General features: G+C 33.2%; 2 protein-coding genes and 1 pseudogene across 2 annotated transcripts; 1 reads left to right on the top strand and 2 right to left on the bottom strand.

Moving 5' to 3' along the window:
• Positions 1–2,641: 2,641 nt before the first annotated feature.
• Positions 2,642–8,617, bottom strand: LOC141705886 (uncharacterized). Its single transcript, XM_074508756.1, has 5 exons — positions 8,365–8,617; positions 7,400–7,532; positions 5,545–5,789; positions 4,211–4,382; positions 2,642–3,041 (listed from the first exon to the last, which is right to left on the bottom strand). Exons 1-5 carry the CDS (start codon positions 8,478–8,480, stop codon positions 2,805–2,807), a joined length of 903 nt encoding a protein of 300 aa, XP_074364857.1. The 5' UTR covers positions 8,481–8,617; the 3' UTR covers positions 2,642–2,804.
• Positions 8,618–11,061: 2,444 nt separating this feature from the next.
• LOC141687416 (beta-galactosidase 3-like) lies at positions 11,062–13,988 on the bottom strand (annotated as a pseudogene).
• A 696-nt stretch (positions 13,989–14,684) lies between these two features.
• On the top strand, positions 14,685–15,296 carry LOC141687419 (uncharacterized). Its single transcript, XM_074492695.1, has one exon. It carries the CDS (start codon positions 14,685–14,687, stop codon positions 15,294–15,296), a length of 612 nt encoding a protein of 203 aa, XP_074348796.1.
• The last annotated feature ends 7,843 nt before the right edge of the window (positions 15,297–23,139 follow it).

Raw genomic sequence — 23,139 nt, forward strand, 5'->3', positions numbered from 1 at the left:
GAAGTTCTTTATAAGGGCTCTCGATCCTCACAATATAGAATTTGACATGTTTTTCAGCAGTATAAAGCATTTTATCGATAAGAACAGGTAAAGTGATAGTACCTTCACAGGGAATATAATGTTCGCTGAAGGCCTCAAGGGGTGCTTCACGACACGATTCCATTTGTTGCCATGCTAGGTTCATCTTAGTGTATGTACGATGGAACAAAATGTGAGCCGAACTTCCTCCATATACCATCACTTTCTATATCTTATTTTTCTTCATTTATGGGATTGATTACCAGCCGGTCCTCGTGAGGACATATGACATCTTCATAGTCCTCTTCGGTAAAGGAGAGGGGGCATGGACTGTCTTGCAAGATTGAACTGATACAATTTGTAGACTTGACGGGCGTACCATTTCCCAGCATTCTTGCTATCGAGACCAAGGGCATTGCCTCCTAAAATGGTCTTTACCTCTCCCCGATACCTTTCTTCGGTCCCTCTATTTCTTGGATCGTTCTATTTCAGCTTGTTTCTCAAATCCAATACGAACTCATTCAACTCTCCGACCTTGATCATCTTTTCTATTAGCTTCTTCAAGTGGAAACATTCATCAGTGTTATGCCCCTTATCCTGATGGTAGTCGCAGTATTTGTCGGCATTTTTCTTGTGATCGACCATTTTCATTTTGGCAGGGCGAACGAAGCCTGACTTGTCTTTAATTTCCTGGAGAATCTTGGAAATTGGCGCGTTAAGAGGGGTAAACACGGTTGAATCTCTATCTTTTCGCCTCTACAGGCCCCGATCAGTTTATTTCTTCCCATCAGTCCTATGATCGTCCCTTCGGTCACGATTAGACCCTCGGGAGTACTCGTAGCGGCCATACTTGTAGCTTCGGTCATCTCTTCGGGGTTCTCTATATCCTCCAAAATTTCCATTTTTCTCCGGATGTTCTCACCCCTCACATATATGTCATTAAGGGATTTGGGGGGAGGGGGTAATCGTAAAGAGAAGATATGGGTTTTTTTCCTTTGATTGGGTCCAGTCCAGTGGTTAGATACCCCATAGCTTTCGTCTTATTCAGGTTGGTGACCATGCATGCTTCCTACTTGAACATGGCTAGGTAATCTCTTAGGGACTCGTTCGTCCTCTGTCTACAATGGATGGAAGTCTCAGTTTCTTTCTCTCTTCGACACAAATGTGAATAGTGCATTTTGAACTTCCCCTTCAGATGCTCATAGGAGTAGATCGAACGTGACCGAAGTGATTTATACCACATCGAAACCCCTTTTTTAGGTATGTCTTGAACATCTTGCACAACATCGTCTGGCCGTGGCCCATTCCCGTCATCAGCAATTCATACTTGTCACAATAGTCTTCGAGATCCCCCCTCCCATTGAACTCAGCCATCTTCCGGAACTGTTTCCCTTCCCCTGGAAGAGGCCAATATCCTCAATCTTTTCAGTCATCACCGGTTCACGGTCAAATTTCATGTCCCCAAACATGGCCTTTTCCAACCTGGACAACCTAGTGCGGGACATATCCTCTTCTTCCTCCTGGTCAGAGTCCGAAGACAAAGCGACTTCCGTCCTCCTCCTCTTGTGGTGTGAGTCATAGACCGTTGATTCATCTTCCTCAACGTGGACTCGTTTCTCCTTTCGAGAACTCTTAGCCCCTTCATTCTCTTCAAGTGACGGCCTCAACGCCTTCTCCTTCAGTTCCAACTCCTCCCTTCGTAAATTTATAGCCTTGAGCTTCGGCGCATCAGCCTCTCGCTTTTTGGTCTTTTCTTGTTCAGCCTCATCAATTTCTTTCGATTTTCCCTTCTCTTTGGCGATCTTTTCTGCCCTCAGTTTCCTCAGCATCGCCTGTTCTTCGGGAGTTGAGACTATTTCAGCTTCCTCGTCGAAATCAGTTTCCATATTCCGAGGGGTAATTAAAGGGCCCTTGTTCATCATTGCTATTAGTCATCATCTCAGATCTCAGGACTTAATCTCGTAGTTCCCATAGACGGCCCCATATGTTGGAACCAGTTTTCTGCCGATCTGACTTCGTCCAGATGAATTGACTTCAGCCTGCAAAGAGAAAAATGCGACGGATGATTCCCGATTCACCTCCGGTATGAGAGTAAGTTAACTGGTTTATGTGAGTAAATCGGGATACAAAATAGTCCGTGTGATCGGAAGTGTGTGTTGATGAATTAGCTTCATCCTGGATTGTTAAAGTTACACTCCCGGAGTTATTGGTTGGTTCCACCAAAAAAGGGACGTGGGCGTTATGGCTGACAGATCACGCCTTTGTCCATCTTGGGCCGGTCCATCTTCGCTATAACGGGACAGACATGCTTCGGCCCATAAATGTTTCTTGTTTTCGGTCTTTATCGGCCCAAGCTGACTTAATGGGCATAAGGAGATGGGCTTCCAACACTATGCTAGTAAGGTTCAATGACCCAACTTGAGACATAAGAAACCGATTATGAATCTAATATCTCTGCTCTCCATTTGTACTGGCTTTGATGGGGAATAAAACTGAGGAACCTAACTAGTAACCTTTGAATCTTTTACAAACATATGCCAAGTGACATGTTTGCACTTTGCACTACTGGATAACGATGATATGTGTATTGTGTAGTATAATAAAATCTATACGTAGAACGAGAAACACTTAACCAGATTAAAATGATATAAATAGGGCTTCATGATGAAGGCATCTCAAGCTCTTCATATGAAATGGGTACTCAAATGAAAAGATCATTATCATCCCACTACGTGTACCTCCTGACCTGCAGAGTGAATATTTTTTTTTTAATTTTCAGTATTAGTTCAACTAGCGGCGTGAGGCCTTCTATCTTCAGGGTCATGAGGTTTTCTTGACATATTTCTTGTTATTTTTGGTGACCCCAGGAAGATTGAGATGAGTTGTTCTACTGTTCGCAACATGAAACTTGTATTTGGAAGATTAAGACCGAACTTGTACTCATCTTCATCAAACTGAGTTTTCTCTAGTGTTTTCATGTAATTCTCTGAAGCAATCCGTGGGTGACCCCTGGCTATAGACACCTGCAGTTGTTCGCAAGAAAAAAATGTCTTAGACTGCTGAGGTTGAGTCAGGTTAGAGGCAGTAAGGTAGTAAATATAAGTATAATATGTCTATATATGATAATCCCCTGAAACAAAAATAATATTGCCTGGTACAGTCAGCAGGGCCAATTCCATGTAGTGAGTATAGAAATAAGAAATAACCCATTTTCATAGCTACAAGTTCAATGAAAAACAAGAATGTATGGTCTTGCCTCGCCTCACGCAGTACTAAATTTAAAAAGAGATACCCTTCTTCTCAATTTTCCACTTTGGAGGTAGAAAATGCCTGATCAACTATAGGCATGTGTTAACAATACACCAACAATTTGACAAAAAAAAATGCCTACTTCGTAGAGATTATGTCTCTGACCAAATGCAGGTCATGATCAGACTTTTATCATTTTATTGCCAAATCGAAAAATAAAGCTTATATTGAGATATGATAAGGGGAAAGGCATGTAAAGTCAAAGATAAAAAGTAACTCTGTAACTTTAACAAAAAAAATACAAGAGAGCATTACAGTCAGCAGATTCAGAGATGTTCCCTAAATCTAAAAGCCAATTTAAGTTAGTTACGTTCATGAAATCAAATTTATCTAGTGAGCTGTCTTGATCAGGAGAGGAGATAAATGCTGCAGCTATAAAGTTGGTCTAAGTTAACTGGACTAACTCTGGAAGTATTCAAATGTGGTGCTTGCCAAATTCTTGAAATTTGGCATATACAGTAATTTTGTCATACACCCGCGCCCTAGTGTTATTTTCCAAAACAGGTACTCAAGGTGAAATAAAGAGTCTAAGCGACAAAGTTCTTGATTGGTTAAATTAGTTATGACTTGGAAGAATCTAAAGATCTAGCAGGAATAGAGCCATAATACACAGAGATGCCTACTATATGAGTTACTGTTTTGATGAAGATTAAACAATGCCCATTCTTCACTGAACAAACATTTTACCACTTCTTTACTATAATATTCTTTTTATTTGAAGCTCATAGCACTGCTTCCTAGTTTGCAGAATTAACTTTAACAACTCTGCTGCAAGAGTTACATACAAATATATGACATACATTGCTATACCAATTAATTTAGACAGTAGCACGGTATAGTATTATAGAATAAAGCATTGGAAGCCATCTAGTTAATATCTCACCGCGTAATTTTTCCCGATGCTGAAAAGCCAAAATTTCCAGTCCTTCATTTCTTTTCTATTGATTTTCACACGTATGTTGGTCCAGTCTCTGTGATGAAATTCAACGCCATCTAACTTGTAACCTACTCCAGTCCCTATTGCCTTGACAAATGATTCCTTCACACACCAATATCTGCAAAATATTACATTGTTACAAAATATGCTTCAGCAGCAAAGTAATTCTTGCATCCCTGTGTGCTTGTGTGTGCTTGTGTATTATACACACTCGTTAAACAATGAAAAAGTACACATCGTTAATAAAGTGGAATATGGAAACAACAATATCTTCCAGAAAAAGAAGTGAATATGACAAAAGGATAACTAAAGGGAGCAGAAGGATTAAAGAAAAGTCACTCTCCATTTAAAGCACTGATATACCTTCAAAGAGCCAGTTCGACGAAGTTTAGCTCCTAATTGTTTGACAAATGAAAAGAGGTTTACGAATTACAGAGGACAAGAGGAGAGTGAATTAAGAAAGTGTTTATAGGAGGGAGAGAACTAAATGTGGTGGACTTCCATGACACTTCGTTTTTATACTTGAGGGTATCTATTTTACAAAATCTTTACTGCAAGTCAGAAATCCCTATGAAAGATGAAAAGAATCCCAAGATTTTTTTTGCACCGAAGAAATTACTTGCAAACACAGGCATCGGCGGTGGTAACAATTCAGTCAATATGGCAGACTTTTCAATCATTTTCATTTTAAGGGGCTTACGTGTGTTTTCTTTTGATACTTGCTCATACACATATAGAGCGACATCGTATCTCAAATAGACATGCTTTTTTGCTTATATAGCTTTTAGTTCTTTAGAAAATCCCTCTGTCTCGTATTAAGCCCTATAACATTTTACTCGCTAAAAAAAACATCCGAGATCACTTTGTAAATTTTGATTCCCATGATTATTTAACGTTCAGTGTAAATATGCACTACTTTTTGAGGGTTTAACAAAACGCTGTTTTATCAATTTATCTCTTATGAACTTCTTCTATTTGCTAAATTATTCATGTTTTGAACACTTTTATCTCTCTTTATGTTTGCTTGCTCAATATTTGCTCTAAAGTTTGCGATTATATAAGCCAAACAGCATCTAGAACTAAGAAAATGACAATCAATTAAATTTTAGTAATTCATAGGTTTACATGTAAAGTTTCTCTGTAATAGCAAAGCAGTTCGTGACTTGGGAGCATTGAAGGTTGACATGGTTCAGGGTAAAAGTATCAAGTATATATACATATTATGTGAAAGAAATTTTTCAAGGCTAAAATCATGTAAAGAGATATATACTATTATGTACCGATAAAATTCAAGCAAGATTTCTTCGTCGCTTCCAGCTTTAACAATGTTGTCCCATTCTAAACTTGAGAAGTATGTGGAGAAGTTCTGAATGAACTCAAGCACTGTTTCTTTCTCTGGAGTGACAAAAGAAACAATGTCCACACCCACCAGGCATATTGGCTCAGAAGCTATTGCAACATAGTCACCATGATGGGACACGTTAAAATTAAAATTTGGAAATGCCAGCTTTGACTTCTTGTATTCCTATATCAAACCATAAAGTATATCACGTTTTGACAAGTAGTAGGACTACATTTTCATACTTCCAACAAACTATAAGAGCCATGCATAAAATTATAATGACTTCATAAGAGATGGAAAATTTCATAACAAGTAAATCCTAAATATGTATTTATCCCTAATGAGAAAAAGTCTAAGATGACTGAGTGTTACAAAAAATTTCCTCTTTTAACTTTTCTCCTTGTGCTCTTTACTAGACATGAAGGAAGATAACACTTTTACTTATTCTTCAAAGCTCAATCATCTACTTGTATTCATTAAAGTTTTGAATATCGGCACAAATTATGAAGCAGACCTTTTCCTCTGCCTAGTTATTTAGTGGTCGGAATAATTCCATGTACTTTTATAGGGTTTTTGTGTTTGAAAGGAAAAATAAAACATAGAAAAACAACTATACTAAAATCGGAGATTGACTCTTCGTAAAAGCTCTCAAAACGGATTCACTCGAAAATGACGGACTATCAAGAGATTGGCAACATGATATTGAATTTTATACCAAAAAATATAAACAGTAGGACTTGCTGCGGTGGTACTAAACACTATCTGGCAGATTATTTTAACAATGGAATTTGTTGATGTGCCATGATCACCAGATGCATCTATGAAAATATTAAATTTCTTAAAACATGATTTGACCCTGTTCTAGCCTAAATATTAAAGGCCATCTATATTGATTTTAGCATTTTACGCTTAGTTGTATATACTTACTTTACAGTTTACACAGAGGATACCTAACATTGCTCTAAGCAAAAAATTGCTGAACCCTTGAAAGCTCTACTACGAGCCTTACCAGCCCTCGGGAATTCCACACGAACTGACCATAGTGAAGTGACATCATAGAAGCTAATACTCATAAAAGCACAAAGACTGCTATTAACACTACCCTATTATGTATGGAGGAGACCTAGATCACTTGCAACTATAAACTAATTAGTTGCAAATATGATCTAATTAAGAGGAGTTCCCTGTATCAATCCCATATTATTTTACCGAAACTTGATGACTGTAGACTTACACCGCCTTGTTTTTTCTCCAACGGTGATCTAGCTTGCTGCCACCAATCAAGTCTCTTTGCAGGCCACTTGTCTGTCTCACAAACTAGTGACAGGTCTAAACCAGGTGATCAAATTATATATTGCATGTCCTTTGACATGCAAGATCACAGTATTAAACACAATGAAGTTAGGAAAGATGTTTTGTGGAGGATCCCAACTACACTACTACTCCAACTAAAAATATTAAAAGAAAGGAAACAAATCTGGTATATTTCAACAATATTCTTGCACAGAAATAAAAACTACTCTGTATCGAGTGACAAGAACTAAACCATAATCAGTAAATAGGCACACAATTGACCAGGCACTAAATAAGTATCATCTTTTTCTATGGTCATTCTAGGGAAAGGGATGAGGTATAGCTCCATGTAATGTCAAAACTAAAACATTCATATTAGAGCACCAGCAGTTGTTGAATATGGTAATTGTTTTTTCACACTAAATCAAAGGCTTTAGGAGGACAGACAAAAGACTTTGACATGGAAAATAGTAAAAACAAAGTAACAGAGAAGCAGGTACCAGGAAGGGTTTTCCTTCGAGGGTGCGCTTGATAAGAATTTCCTCAAAAGGGATTTGTAGAACTTCATGTACAAGCGTATACTGAAGCAACCGGCTCACAAGGGCCCGCTTCTGGTCTTCTAGTTTCACAAACCTATACATGGCAGCATTCTGTATTAGAGACACTACTCCTTTGAGATTCTTAGAGTAACTAGTTATACAATAATCATCATGCAGAATGCCAGCCAGGGTACTACATCGACATTGACACCTCTTTTCTAGTCCTTCCCTCGTATACACTTTTCACTAGTGAGTAACTTGATCAGTTTGATGGTTTTGACTGATAAATGCATAACTTAGTAGTTATAAAAAATAAAATGATCAATAGAAGTACTATAAAATCAGCAATTAAACGAATATTAATTTTCTTAACTTAAACTTAAAGTAAGTCAGATAAATAAGTGCCTGTTTCGTTTTATATTTTAACAAAATTAATAACTTACAATTGAGGTTTAAGCCATAATTTGTTATCTGATGAATATGTCAAATAAATAACACAAAACAGTTGAGGCTACAATCTGGACGAGCTAAGCTTTACTTTGATGCTCAAGGCTCAAGCCTCGCCCCATCGGCAAATAGCTGAGCTTGGATTTAATTCGAACTTAAAATTATTTTTATGCTATATATATCAATTAGGTGAAGTAAGTTGTTGACAATCCTATAATCAAGCTTTGAAGCTCAGTTCCTAGCCTCAAAATTGTGGTCAAGTAGTCAAGTTCAGGTTGTTCCAATTATACAGTTAATTAGTTGTGTAGCAATAAGCCAGTAAGCATTACCTATATATAAATGCAATTAAACCATACAAAACATGTTTTATTTCGAAAACAATTGTGTAGCTCCCCGTTTTGTTTTTAAAATTACTGTTCTCGCGCTAAAATGTGTTCTCGGAAGACAGTAAATATAAAAACATAAGGGAGGGGGAGGACCTGGTAACGGAGGAGTGAGAATCTGAGGGGAGAAGAGAAATGGCTTGAGAGAAAGAGAGGGGCGATGGGTTCCAATTTGAAATGTCAACTAACCATCTGTTTACACCTTTTTCCATCTTTTTTGTATGAATCAAATTACAACCACTATGTTTATGTATCAATACTCAATAGACGAGTACAATAACAGCCGGCGAAGCTCTGGACAACATGAATCAAATTGTACAAATCAACCGTTTTCGCACTCAGCTTAAAACAATTTTTAACAACTTACTTTATTATTTTCTTTTTTTAAAAATTAAAAATATTATGTTAGTGTTATGATATTATTGCATGACTCTTAACTTTCTAGATGTTTTTTTGACCTTTCACATTAATTAACATAGACTCTTGGCTTTTCACTTGTCAAGTAACCTATGTTTTATTACATGTACATTACCTTGTGATATCAATAAAATGAAACCTTAAATTTTTTCTTACTCCCTACTTTTATATTATATATATGAGCACGATTTGCTTATAAAATAAGGAGATCAAGTTTACTTAAGTGTTGAAAGGAGATCATCAAAGTGTAAATAGGTGTTGGAAATTCAAGAAGAAGAAGGATTCTACGTTATTTCAGTTTGTCCACCAGGTAAGTACATTATTTTTAGTTTACTTTGCTTCGGTTGCAATTGGATGATCTTTATGTGCTTGTTATGTGCCTGATTCTTGTATATTTTGTATCTGATTCGTTATTCATCTGAATTTATTGAGTTTATACTCGTTGTAAAGGCTTTTTGATTATCTACAATCTTTCTTCATTGTGTTTTTCCAAAATCTGCTTATAAGTATGTCAAAATCTGCATTTTGTGTAATCTGATTGTATGATTCAGGATGATATGCAGTGACTTCTAAAATTCATATTAAATTGAATATTAGTTCACATAGTATAAGTCATACCATTCTGAAAATTGCTTTTCGATATCTACCTTTTGTCTTTACATTCCATTACCATATAATGCAATTTCAAAGTCTTAAATATCAAAATATTATCATAATTAGGAGCTGATTCTGATTCTACAGTCCACAAATATCCGTTTTCTGAATTCGTTACTTGTTCATTTTCAACGAGCCTTACCATTCTGGAAAGGTCCCAAAATTTTCTACATTTTTCGTGTTTTATACTTTTTCAGATAAAATCATCTTCATAGAGTAAATTGGTATTCTTTGAAACTGATCAGATTTGACTTTATCATAATTAGCCATTTTTATACAGTAGATTGCATTCAATGTACCTTTAGATTGAATTCAATGCACCATCATCATGTTATATTATCATGCATTTTTAAATATTAATGCATATGTGTTTTTCTTGCATATTTTTAAATATTGACCGAATATGCTTATTATAAAAGTTTTAACGAAGCATGCACATGAAAGAGAACCAACTTGAGATACAGCAGAAATTCATGGGCAAGAATATAAATTCATGGCCATGAATTTTTTCTGATTTTATATTATGTTTATTATACATGTGAAATATGAAATTTTGGTGAACTTCTATATTAAGATATATCATTATCTTGATATTAATGTGTATTACCCTCTCTTTTTAGTAATCAAAATGTCGAATCTTACAAAGCTTGAATTCAACGCACTTCATGTCACCAGAAAAAATTATTTGACATGGATTCTTGATGCTAAAATCCATCTTAGTGCAATGGGCGTCGGTGACACTATAAAAGAGGGAAATAAAACCTCCGAACAAGATAAGGCAAAATCCATGATATTTCTTCGCCACCACCTTGATGAATAATTGAAAACTGAATATTTGACTATTAAAGATCCATCAAAATTTTGGAAGGATCTCAAAGAAAGATATAACTACCAAAAAACGGTGATACTTCCTAAAGCTCGCTATGATTGGCTACACTTGCGATTGCAAGATTATAAAAGTGTGAGCGGGTATAACTCTGCCATGTTTAAAATTACATCTCAATTGAAATTATGTGGCGAGAATATCACCGATAAAGATATGTTGACTACTAGAAAAAAGACCTTAGACATCGGTCTATGTAAAAAATGTATGATGTCTTCGCGACTGATGTTAAATGTAGAAATGTAATATTAGGACGATTAGGCCCAATTAAAACTATAATACACAAGCAATATTTATAAAATAACATCGATTACAAATAAAAAACCGATGTCTATAACCTATTAGACATCGGTTGTATTTAAATAACCGATGTTAATTTGAACAATAGACATCGATTGTTTTCTAAATAACCGATGTCAATTTGATAAATAGACATCAGGTGTTTATTTTTGAATTGATGTTATTGCCTTGTTTATATGTGCTAATATCCCTTTATTAACATCGAATATTAGACAATGTATTAACCACGATATTGAAAAAACTTAATTCTCAAAACTCAACCAATACATATATATTATTACTCAATTGAATTCAAGATCAACAAATTCTCAATATGTACAACTAATATCAAATATGTTTATCATTCTAAACAAAGTACAACTAATGTGTAAAATCAACCATATTTCTATTTCTAGTACTCAAGTCATCCCCTTTCATGCGGGCTCCAATTTTCTTTACCATGCTTCCAATCAATAAAAAGATATTTGTCTCGCCTAAAACTTTTCCAATCCTTTAAAAGATATCTGATGCATAAACTGAAACAGTGATGAAGGAATCAATTAGTATGTATCAGTTAATAAGGTAGGTGACACTAAACAAATGGAGGACATGTGCTCACCCTTGAGAGCACTTGAACAATGAGAGCTAGTATGCGCATAAAAACAACTCAATGTTAAAACAGAAGCAGTAGTATAAAAGCCTTCCATCAAAAGAATATCAACTAAGCATAATTTTTACCTGGTTATATACCACAAATAGTCACTAGCATCCCTAGTAACATTAATTTGCTCCAATAGACCAGAAGTAGTAAACGCAGAGCTATCTTCCATAGAAGATATATCCTCATTATAGGTCTCCCATGAGTTAATATCAACGTTGCTCGGTAAAATTTCCATTTTTGATGTCTGAACTCCAACCTGTAACAGAGACAAAATTTAGATTATCAATCTTAGGACAGACTTCTACAATTAGACAGGCTGCAAACAAAACTAAATAAGAGACATTATCTTTACAAACTTTAGCAGTATTGAAGACTACATTGTGGAAGTCGGGAAGAATACTTATTGACCAAGGTGGCAGATTATAGTGTTTATCATTGAACAATACTCTTGCAGCAAACTTTGAATCATAATTTGAGAGAAAAGCTGCACAATCTCCACCTTTTGCAGAATATATATGAGCCTGGAATATGATAAACAATCAATACACTACAAACTAATGAATTTTGCGTTTGCGATGTGCAGAGCATTAAAAGATGGTAGCAAAACCTCTTGCTGGCTTCCTAAAGAGGTAACACGGGGGTCTACAACAATCAAAGCTTTTTCACACTGCTTAATAGCCTGGTGAAGCTCCTTCAGATGACCATATTTCGGTTGCCTGATCAGACCTGTAAGATTATAATATAAAACGTTTATTTTTTTTGCAGCACGGACTTTAAGTGATCCACCAATTATTTTTGATATATAAATCCAAATGATAGTGACTTTTTGCTTAATTTATCAAGTTAATTAACAAATTTGATAGAAAAAGAAACATAAAGATTTGCAATTACCGTATTCATCAAGTGGAGCATCATAGTCGTAGCTTGTAGTGATAAATGGACCTCCTGCGTGCGTCCAAAATTGGTGCCACCATGATACTATTTAGATGTTGAAATATAAAGTCAGACATTGGGAAAGAAGAGCTGAACTGATATATTTCATAAATCTTTGCAAGAGCATAATCAATTACCATATAGTAATTAACAAATGACCCTCCCTGTTGAATAAATCGGGTGACTGCAAATGCCAAATCCTGAATTGGTCTCTTATATATTGGGCCTCCAAAATCGGCGAACCTTTTAGTTTACATAGCAAAAAGGGATTAAGTGACTTCTAAATATAGTTTCTAACTTCCAGAAGAGTAGATAATTACGATTACACATACCATCCACTCCACGCTTCTGTCCAAATTGTGGGTTTGTAGGGTCTATTTGGGGAGAAGTCATCACAGTAGAATCCATTACATGTATTAATCTGCACCAGTTGCATAAATTAGTTACCGGTGATTTTCATATAAAAAGGTGAAGAATTAGTTGTTTAACTTTAGTATAAAGTATTAATAAGAGTGGTAACAATAGGTGAAATCACGAAAGAGGTTATTATGAGAGAGTCAAATTAATAACCGAGGGCATTCAACTGAAAAGGAGAAAATAGTGTAGTAGTAATGCAGCGTGCTAGGAGTACTTACCACTGGATCTGGTGCATTGTCCTCCTTGCACATAACCCTGGGGACTCCTGTATCCATTCCCACAGCCAGATTTGCAGCCCAAGTCATGTAGTCATATCCAGCAGAACCAAGACTTTTACTTTGCAGCCCATACTCATTCTCAATATGTATTTATATATATACATATTCTAGTAAGTAACAATGACTATTAAGAAACATTGCAATTGGAAGATTTTATGATTAACTTTTATTAGTGAGTTAATGCACACGCCATCCTTTTGAAGTTGTAAGCTCAAATTGAAATGATGTTGTGTATATAACAAAACTAAGGTCAATAACCGGCTTTAAACTCAAACCTGGGAGAGAATAATGGGGCCTCCTTGAGACTCATACATTTTTTCACTCTTCATCAAATTGACATTTTTCTCTGTAAAACCTTTCATAGCCATCTGCAACACCGCCATTTCATTCAATTAACAAGTTAATTACTTAAGTCGATAACACTGAGAAATATGCAAAAATGGAAGTAATTCAAATCCAAAATTATAACCTTAAATGGCTCATTGTCTATTCTAAAGCTAATGCCTGGAACATATTTCAGCCAAACAGGAAACCTTCTGAATAAATTTACAAAAAAACACACATCCCATTAAAACAACTTCACATTTTAATTCTCACTGACACATGCATCAGAATAAATAAAATAAGATCTAAAACAACTATATACAGTACCCAAAATTCCATTCGGCACAGACATAAGGCCCGACTCGAAGATTCGCATAAAGCCCTGCTTTCTGCACTGTCTTTAGAAACCTAACTAGATCATATCTCCCCTCAAAATTGTACTGAAATTAAATAGAAATGTATTATATATCTTAAAGTAAAAATGGAAACAATGTAAAAGAACCAATTACTAGAAATAGAGATAAAAGTAAAGTACAATGCCGGGAGAAGGCTCATGAACATTCCAAAACACATATGTCTCAATAACATCAATGCCTCCATCTTTAGTTAAAAAGGATGAAAAAATAAAATACCTTCAGGGAGCCAACCGTAACCGACTCTCGAAAGCGTAAGTATAGAAGTCATCAAAGCAGAAGCAGTGGTCGTGTGATAGGGTTGCATCAAACTTATTTCAACCGTACAACTACAAAACACACACAAATATCATCACTGTGTGTAAATAATAAACGTAATAGCACAATATAAAAGGCAAGAGTGTGTGTAATAATTAGTACCTGAATAAACGAGTGGAGAGAGATGGCTTTCTGGTGGGCATACGAAAGGGAGACGGACAAATTAAACCTAATTGAACAAACAAACCTAATTGAACAAACAAACCTAATTGAACAAATTAAACCTAATTGAACAAACAAACCTAATTGAACAAACAAACCTAATTGAATAAACAAACCTATTCAGAAATTAGGGTTTCTCGTAGATGGGATTTGATAATTGAAGGTGTTCTTCAATTTGGGATTTAATTGAGACCCTATATACTTGCAATCAACTGATATATTGTGTGCGTGAGAGAGAGATGGAAGAGAGAGAGAGAGAGGGAGAGAAGCAGAGAGATGGAAGAGAGAGAGAGAAAGAACCAGAGAGAACAGAGAGAGCTCAGAGAGAGAGAGTAGAGAGAGTGAGAGTGAGACAAGAAAAAGAATTAGGGGAAAAACAGGTTTTTTTTTGTTAAGGGGGGGGGGATATTTGGGGAATAATGGGGGGAAAGTTTCCACGTGTTTTTTTTTAATTTTTTTAAGTTAACCATCGACAACGGTTGTAAAATACAACCGATGTCTATAAAATAAAGACATCGGTTATATAGAAAACCGATGTCTAACTAACGTTTCTCATTTTTGAAAAATATCTATAGACAACGGTTATTTTCTCGACCGATATTTAATATAAGCAGTAATATCGGTTTTAAAATAACCGATCTCTAAAAAAACTTTAACATCGGTCGTCTGAGCAACCGATGTCTATTGACAGAATTCTAGTAGTGATATATTCCACTTTCCATGCCAATAATATGCTCTTGCAGCAACAATATCATGAACTTGGATTCACAAAATATTCTGAGTTGATTTCTGTTTTGCTTCTTGCTGAACAAAACAATGAACTTTTGCTGAAAAATCATCAAGCACGTCCAACTGGCTCAACACCATTCCCTGAACTGAATGCGGTGACTAATAATGAATATATAGATAATAAAACAGTTGGACGTGGACGTGGTCGTGGGCATGGATGTAGACGTGCCCGTGATCATGATTTTATGCATGGTAGAGGCCGTAATCAACAAAACCCCCCCAACTTTAAAAGAAAGCCTTACTATCAGAAACGGACAATAAATGAGGAAAAATTTGAGGGAAGTACGATGGCTAAAAGGGGTGAAAGTACTTGTAGTCGATGTGGAATGAAAGGTCACTGGAGAAGTACATGTCGTACCTCCAAGCACTTTGTTGACCTATATCAAGCATCTTTAAAGAATGCTGAAACTAATTTCACCGAACAAAATGATTCTTTGGGGATTGCCCATCTTGAAGCACATCTTGGAAGTGATGATCTAGTTGATCCTTCGGCCTATTAGCTCAGCTGGTTAGAGCATCGTGCTAATAATGTGTTATATATATATAAGAGAGATTGATAGAATAACAAGATGATCTCTTTCATTATTATCTAGTTCTCTCTCAATCTCTTATATATATATATATATATATATATATATAAGAGTCAGTATTTTTTTACAACTTAAAAAGATACGAAAGAGTAACTCCAATGGTTACCTACTTTGGTTTTCTAAAATATATTAAAATATTGCTTTTCAAAAATTTAGGGAATCAAAAATCTATAATCCCAACCTATCTATCTATACTATATATATATATATACTATTATATTAAAGACGAAATAATGAAAAGTTGGTTGGTAGTCGGTCTAGTCATCGTAATTATAACAATATTTAAAATAAAACACTCTCATAAATTGATAAATATTCATAACAAAATTATAATATGTCTAATGGTTTTCGTTAAAACAAAATAATATATATAATTTACAGGGCCGGGCTAAACAAAATTGTACTATTTATTCAATTTTAAATAAAAAAATTAAAAAAAAATTACATATAGTTAGTTGGATTTGAAGAATCAGACTAAAATAAAATAATAAATATTATTGATCCCGTTAAAAATATTATATTATTGGACCAGTCCATAATAAAATAAAAATTTGAAAGAAAATTCGTGGGGTTGATATAATGTCATCAAACTAATACAAAATAATACATATTATTCATTCAGTCTAAAATAAAATAATAATCGCTCGGACAAAATAAAATAAAACAAAATAATAAGTATAATTAGCTGGATTTGGTTGATATAACGGGTCTCAAGCTAATATAATTTTTTTTGCTATTGACATATAAAATTTTACCATTTATTCGGGTTTAAACATATTAAACTAACATAAATCTAAAGTTGGATTTAGTCGGTTAACAAACTAATGACAAATCGTATACTATTTTTTTTTTTGAAACTACAAATCGTATACTATTGATCTCAACTAAAACTTACCTTTTAATTAAATATAATACTCTTTCGTAAACACACCTATAAATATTAATATAAATATAAATTTCAATCATTAAATTATTTTTTAAAACTAGAGTATCACTGAGTTATACACCTATGTGTATATTAATAAGTATTTTCAAATCATATTATTAAAATTTCAAATAAATAAGTTTTATAACTTAAATTTTTTACTTCAAATTAAATTCAAAAAAATTGTGTAATATTAAAAATAATCCGTGCATCGCACGAGTTTTAGGCTAGTATATATTATAATAGACGAAACATTAAAAGTTTGGTAGTCGGTCGATCGGTACTTGTTGAAATTACTTAATTACCCTTACTTAATTATTCTAATTCTAATTATTGGGTCGATCAATTCTAATTCTAATTGATATTACAGTCAACTTCCTCTATTATTTTACCAATTTCAATTATATTTTATATCGAACTCTATATCATTATAATTTATATTAAATTCAACTTCTTCTACCAATTTATATTTTAATTCATATCGAGTTCTATATTATTCTAATTTGTTACTTCTGCTAAATTAAATTTAAACAAATTAAATATAATTATCTAGATTTAGTTGATATATCATATGAATCGGGATAAGATAAAATAATAATACTATCAGTCCTCCTAAAATAATTATACTAATGTACTTCGATAAACAAAATAAAATATTTTATTTATCCAGGATAAAAAATACATTATATAATTTATTCAGACTAACACAAAACTAAAATAAAAATACAATTTGACCAACAAAAAAAGAATCATATATACTAATTACTTAGTCTAAAACAAAATTATCTTTTTGATCCAGATTTTCAAAAAAATAAAATTAAACTAAAAATAATTAGTTTGATTTGGTCGGTGTATTGTGCATGTGGCTAAAATAAAATAATGTAAACCACCGACCCGAGATAAATAAAATTAATATCAGATTAAGTATAATTCGTATCCTATTGATGTGTACTAAAAATCAAATTTTAATTAAAACATAATTTTTTTTAAAATACACATAAAATTATCAATAAAACTATATCGTTCAAGCAATAATATTGTATTTTTCAAATATTTTTTATAGAGTTATAGTTAATCGATTAAGTAATTAGAATGATAAACTAATATTTTTTAAGATCCCCACATATTGAAGACATTATATTTTTACCCTCAATAAAATAATAATTTCGTTACAATAATATTTCCTTCATTACCAATGCAATCACTTTAAATAAATTTAAATATTCTAAAAAGTCATGAACATATACTTCTTCTAATATAATTATTATGAAATCATATCATTTAAAGTTTTAAATGAAAAAATTAAAAATTGACTTCAAAACTTTTAAAAAAAAATATATAATATTAATAAAAACTGTGCGATCCGTGCATCGCACGGGTTTTAAACTAGTATTATTAAACAGTACTTAATAATAAGTTTGGAGGGTGTTAAAGATTATATATTATATTTTATTAGTAAAATGGAGGAAAAAGTTAGGGGAAGGTGACCGAGATGTATAGGAGAGCAAAATTGGTTCCCTAAATATAGGATTTTAGTTTCTCTCACCTAAAATTTTTTAGGTAAGGGGTTTTAGTTTGAAGTGCTTCAATTATGATTCATTCCTAATAATTGCATATGTGAAAAAAATATAGTTAAGGAAAGGTATGTGTTGGAGATACTCTAACAAACCAAATCATCGTTACGATGGCAGAGACATTTCCACACAGGCATTTAATCCGGCCTGCCGAACCCCATCACTGAAAGACACATCTGATAGGACGGTGATTCTGGGATTTTTTGGGGTACATATCGAGGAACAAAGACAATGTCAAACCGATCCTCGTATTAAAAGCGGCGGAGATTCGGGGATGGTTTTGGGTATATGTGGGGAAACGAGGATGACTTTAGTCGAAAATCGGAGAGCGGATCGGGAACAATTTCTTATTTCTATCTGGGCCGATCCCCGATCCTGACCCGATTTTTCCATAAGTATAAACTTTGTATGAAAAATGATTATTTGTAACATGATTTATTATTTTCATTAATTTTTAATTATGAACGATGCCATTGATGTAAAAATCAATAATTGAAACTAACTGTATTGAGTATCGATTACATATTAATCGGTAAATCATGGATTAATCACAAAGATTTATCGAAACAAAACTGGGATATATTTTAATAAAATTAAATAAATTAGTATTTTCTATTGAAAAATAAATAATTTATAATTGTTAATAAGATTTAAAAAAATCAAATCGAATAAATATTTTTTAAGATTTAATAGGAGATTTTTAGAAAGTTATGTCGCGCCTCCGCACAATTTCTTAGTTATTTACAGTGTTATAAAATTCAGTAATTTGTCCGCGTACTTAGTGTAATTAGTCATTTTCGAACCTTAATCCGCTCCGATTTCCAAATAATCGGATCCAAAAATGATTTTAAAAATAATTGGTTAAAATTCGTTTTGGCTCCAAGTATTGTGAGTCACACTCGGGGGGTTTAACTTTCATTTGTGGGTCAAAATTTAATTTTTATCACATGACTTTAGCGAGAAAATTTACAAAAAAAGTAACAAAAATAACAAAAAAATTGTATAGTATTGTTAAATTTCCAATTTTCACACATTTTAAAAAAATTAAATGAAATCAAATTGATTTATATAAAATAATTAAAAAAATTGTATCGATTTGTTCTCCAATTTCCGAGTACAAACTGTTATAAGAAAGAAATCGACTTTGCCTAAAAAAGGCCTCACCCATTTCCGCACAAACGACATTGCCCATTTCCTTTATATGGCCTCGCCTTATTATTGTTTGAACAAGGAACAATTACGACTAAGAAAAGTATACGTGCCCAAAGAAAATATAAAATTGGACTTTTTCAATCTTGGGCTATGATTTGAACCAAGGGTGTAACGCCCTCCAGACCCGAGGTATAAGCATGGGGATTACTAACTAATCATCACCAACCCTGTAAAATCTGAATAACAAATAAAGAAATTAATCTAAACCCCTTTAACACTAACCAGGATCTTTTTAGGTTGAAGTATGAAAACAAGAACCAGTAACTAATTTATTACAAACCCAATTCAAAATCTTACAAACTCTCTTTATTACAAACCATTGTCTAACCAGTTTTAAACTAATTTTATCTTTTATTCAAACACACAATCTAATTATCTACACTCCACCTGTTCGGGCAACTCAAAGCTTTCTTCCTGGATTAGGATCAACACCTTGGGTATGAGAGGATCCCGAGGCTTGACCCGCTTCTTTACCACTCGAGTCCTAATGGGTTTCATATTCCCACTTAACTGAAAATAATAAGGTGAATAACAACAAAAAGGGGTGAGCCAAAAATTGCTCAGCAAGTCCACAAAATATAATCAGTGTTTAAGCAGTTTAAGTGAAACGGTAACCTGGGTATATCTGCAAAGATATAACCCCGCGAGAGTAGAAAGAAGGCCATTGCTGGCGAGTTACAAATGAACTAAATTGGACACAAGTTCGCATCTATATCCTGCTGATCATCCAGGATACAGTGCAGATCTATATCCCACTATATAGATCCCGTCGGGCACCCAGGCACTACGACCTATCTCAAGGATCCGGTTATGTTCCGGTCCTTAGGATTAAGTAAACTTAATCCCTAAAAGTATCATTATCCAGTCCTTGCAGTAGCAACCGGAACAATCAGTATGCTTTGATATATTCTAATCACCAGAATATATCAATATTTGTGAGTATCAATAGGAATATGAACAATGAATTCAAATAAACAGGAGAAATCAAGAATCGAAATGAAATATGAACAAGAGAATCAAAAGAGTGCAAGCGTGATAAGAATCTGAAGAAATATCACTATTCTGAAAGTAGAATAGGGAAAAACTTACCTTCTGCGCGACTCACTGTAAATATAGCACCTTCGTCTATCACCGACTCAACCTGCATTGTTGGCTTAGCTTCTGTTAGAGAAATAGACTGGTTTAGTCATTTCGTACTTCAATTACGTCTTGAACCGACTTCACATTGTTCCTATTGTCTACCCATGCATTTATGACTGACTCGTATATTACATATTAGCAAGTAAGACTCGATTAACCACATAATACACATAAGCACATAATCATTTTTTATAGTAAAAATAATTTTTAGAATCAAAATCGACTCGCTGATCGCTTAACTGATCATTATCTGACTCGTTTCCTATTTTTCGGAATTTTTCGGACTCGTCTCGGTACGCGATTCGATTGATAATCAAACAAGTAACAAAGTCAACTAATTTCTAGAAGAAATTAGGCTTTAATATTATTTTTAATGTAAAGAATTCATTTTTTTGAGTTAAAGAGCTTTCGTTTCGCTCGAATCGGACTAACAATCTAATTAATATCAATTAAACACGGATAATTCAATTTATTATTCAATATAAATAATTATTACTAATTTTTAAACTCTAAAATAATTTTTAAATAATTATTTAAGAAAAATCAGAATTAAAAATGATTTTTCTATAATTTTTGGAATTAAAATGAATTTATTATGATTTATTGAAAATTATTTGATTAATTATCAAAATAATTAATCATTTTTTTAAATAATTAATCATTTTTTTAAATAATTAATAAATAATAAATAAATTAATAATTTAAAAAATAATTAAATCTAATTTTTAGAAAATATTTCAGAATTATTTATAATATAAATCAATTAATTTAATAATTAATTAATCAATTTATAAAATAAATAAAACTGATTTTTAAAATTAATAGAAATAAAAAGTAAAATTAATTTCCAGAAACAATTGTCAGAAACCATTCCCTGACAATTTCAGATCAAAACCGGGTTACCCAAATGGGTCAACCGGGTTACAATCCGGGTCATGAAGAACATGATCGGATTTTTCCAGAAACCGGCCACCGGAGCAGATTCCGGCGAGCCAATTTCAGGCCAAAAACAACATCGTTTGGTGTGGTTTTTTCCTGGTTTCAATTGCACATGACTGCAGCAACTCATCTCCGACAAAAACATACCAAAAACATCCCGTAATCTCCAACTCCGATCAAACCGACATTAACTCCGGCCAAAAATACGGAATCATTCATTTGTATATGAAACTCGATGAGTTATAGTGCAAATCGAAGCTAAGAACACGTATAATCAAAGCCCTAACATATCAGGAACCAAATATTCACCAGAATCACGAAGCTATGTTTTGAAAAATTAAGCATAAACCCTAATAATCGTGAATCACTATCCAGGAGTCGTTTGTTCAATTAAACACCATGAATCGATTGCAAATAACATCAAGAAGCTATATCAATCATCAAAACATCATAATAACCCTAGAATCAAAAAGCCCGAATTCGAACATAAACCCTAGAAATCGAAAATCAAAAACGATGCATTAAAAACATGAAATTGATGCTAGAAACAGAAAGAACAGATGAAAACTTTCGATTTGGATACTCGAACTGCTTGTTTTGATGCTGTAATCAGTGAGAAATCATTGATTGATTCTTCGACCCGAAACTGTTCTACCCAACCCGGTTTGCAGAGAATTTGTGAATTTTCTGAGTTTTAATTACTTAATTATTAATAATTAAATAAAAATTAGGCTATTTATAGTAGTAAAATTAATACTCCTAGTTAAAATTAAGGCCCTAATTCTACACTTTTTAAAATTAATAAGCCCCTAATTTTATAATTTTTGAGTATTAAAATTTAATTTATAAATATTTTATATATGCAATATATATGCCAAAATTTCCCAAAAATTGTGAATAATGCAAAAATACAAAGGAATGGTATAAATAAAAGTCCTATAATTTTATAAAAATAAAAATGTGATTTTTGTGGGGGGTTTTTAACACCCAATGGGGCCCAGAAAAGTCATTTTTCGCAAAATGAGAAAATTTATAAAATACCTAGATGTTCAGAATAATGCGATGGTAAAAGTCGTTTGATAAAAAATAAGACCCATTGTTTTATTTGAAATACCTGCTTTAAAATCATAATTCGGGTCGTAAAATGTTTGAAATGAAAGTTATGAATGCAAAATAAAATATCTGAAAAATATCTTAACAATACCTGGACAACACAGAATGCACGTAACACATTGCAATTAGGGTTTGACAGTCAACTCCACATAAATGACACATTAACACACATAATTTATTATAAATATGATATAATACAGATGTAAATTTCCCACACGTTACAAAGGGAATAGAAGTTCCTTTCGTCAAGACAAAAATCATCAAAGAGGCTGTTAGGTAATGAATACAACAAAGGGGGGTGAATGTGTTTTAGATTATTTTTAAGTTTTTTGAACTGTTATGGATGGTGAACAAAGTAATCTAACTGTAGAGATAATATGTATTAACATGAATAATAAAAAATGCACATGAACACGCTATCTTTCAAAACTCACTTAATTTTATATTAAAATAAAGTCTGTCTTGCTACAAATTTATGGGTTCTTTGTTAATAAAGAACTCAGCTTCTCTCTTGAGAGTTACAAGATTTTCTAGATCTATTTTGTTACAACTAAAACAAAGCATCCAGTGTTTACTTTATAGAACAGTAAACACTAGCTTTACACAGCATACAATAACATGTACTAAATGTTAGGTCCAAAAGGTACATACAGGGGGGTGAATGTATGTTCTTCGTTTTCTAAAATTAATTGCAGCGGAATATCAAAATTAAAACGAATCAAACACACAACGAGGTTCTGGGTAAATATTCTTTTTATTCAAAAGTATAAATATCCAGAGGTTTGCTTACAACTCCAAATACAAAGATCTAAAGCAACAAATATAAAAAGAACCAAAGCAATAAGCTATA

This window comes from Apium graveolens, chromosome 2 (genome assembly GCF_009905375.1).
Source record: "Apium graveolens cultivar Ventura chromosome 2, ASM990537v1, whole genome shotgun sequence".
In the NCBI taxonomy this organism is placed as follows: Eukaryota; Viridiplantae; Streptophyta; class Magnoliopsida; order Apiales; family Apiaceae; genus Apium; species Apium graveolens.

Excerpts from the sequence above, each read along its gene's own strand:
- LOC141705886 (XM_074508756.1), bottom strand. The coding sequence starts at position 8,480 with ATGGAAAAAGGTGTAAACAGATGGTTAGTTGACATTTCAAATTGGAAC. Across the intron at positions 7,533-8,364 it reads TCTCACTCCTCCGTTACCAG|GTTTGTGAAACTAGAAGACC; the intron begins GTCCTCCCCCTC and ends TGCCATGTATAG. Across the intron at positions 4,383-5,544 it reads ATCTTGCTTGAATTTTATCG|ATATTGGTGTGTGAAGGAAT; the intron begins GTACATAATAGT and ends AATATTTTGCAG.
- LOC141687419 (XM_074492695.1), top strand. The coding sequence starts at position 14,685 with ATGTCTATTGACAGAATTCTAGTAGTGATATATTCCACTTTCCATGCC.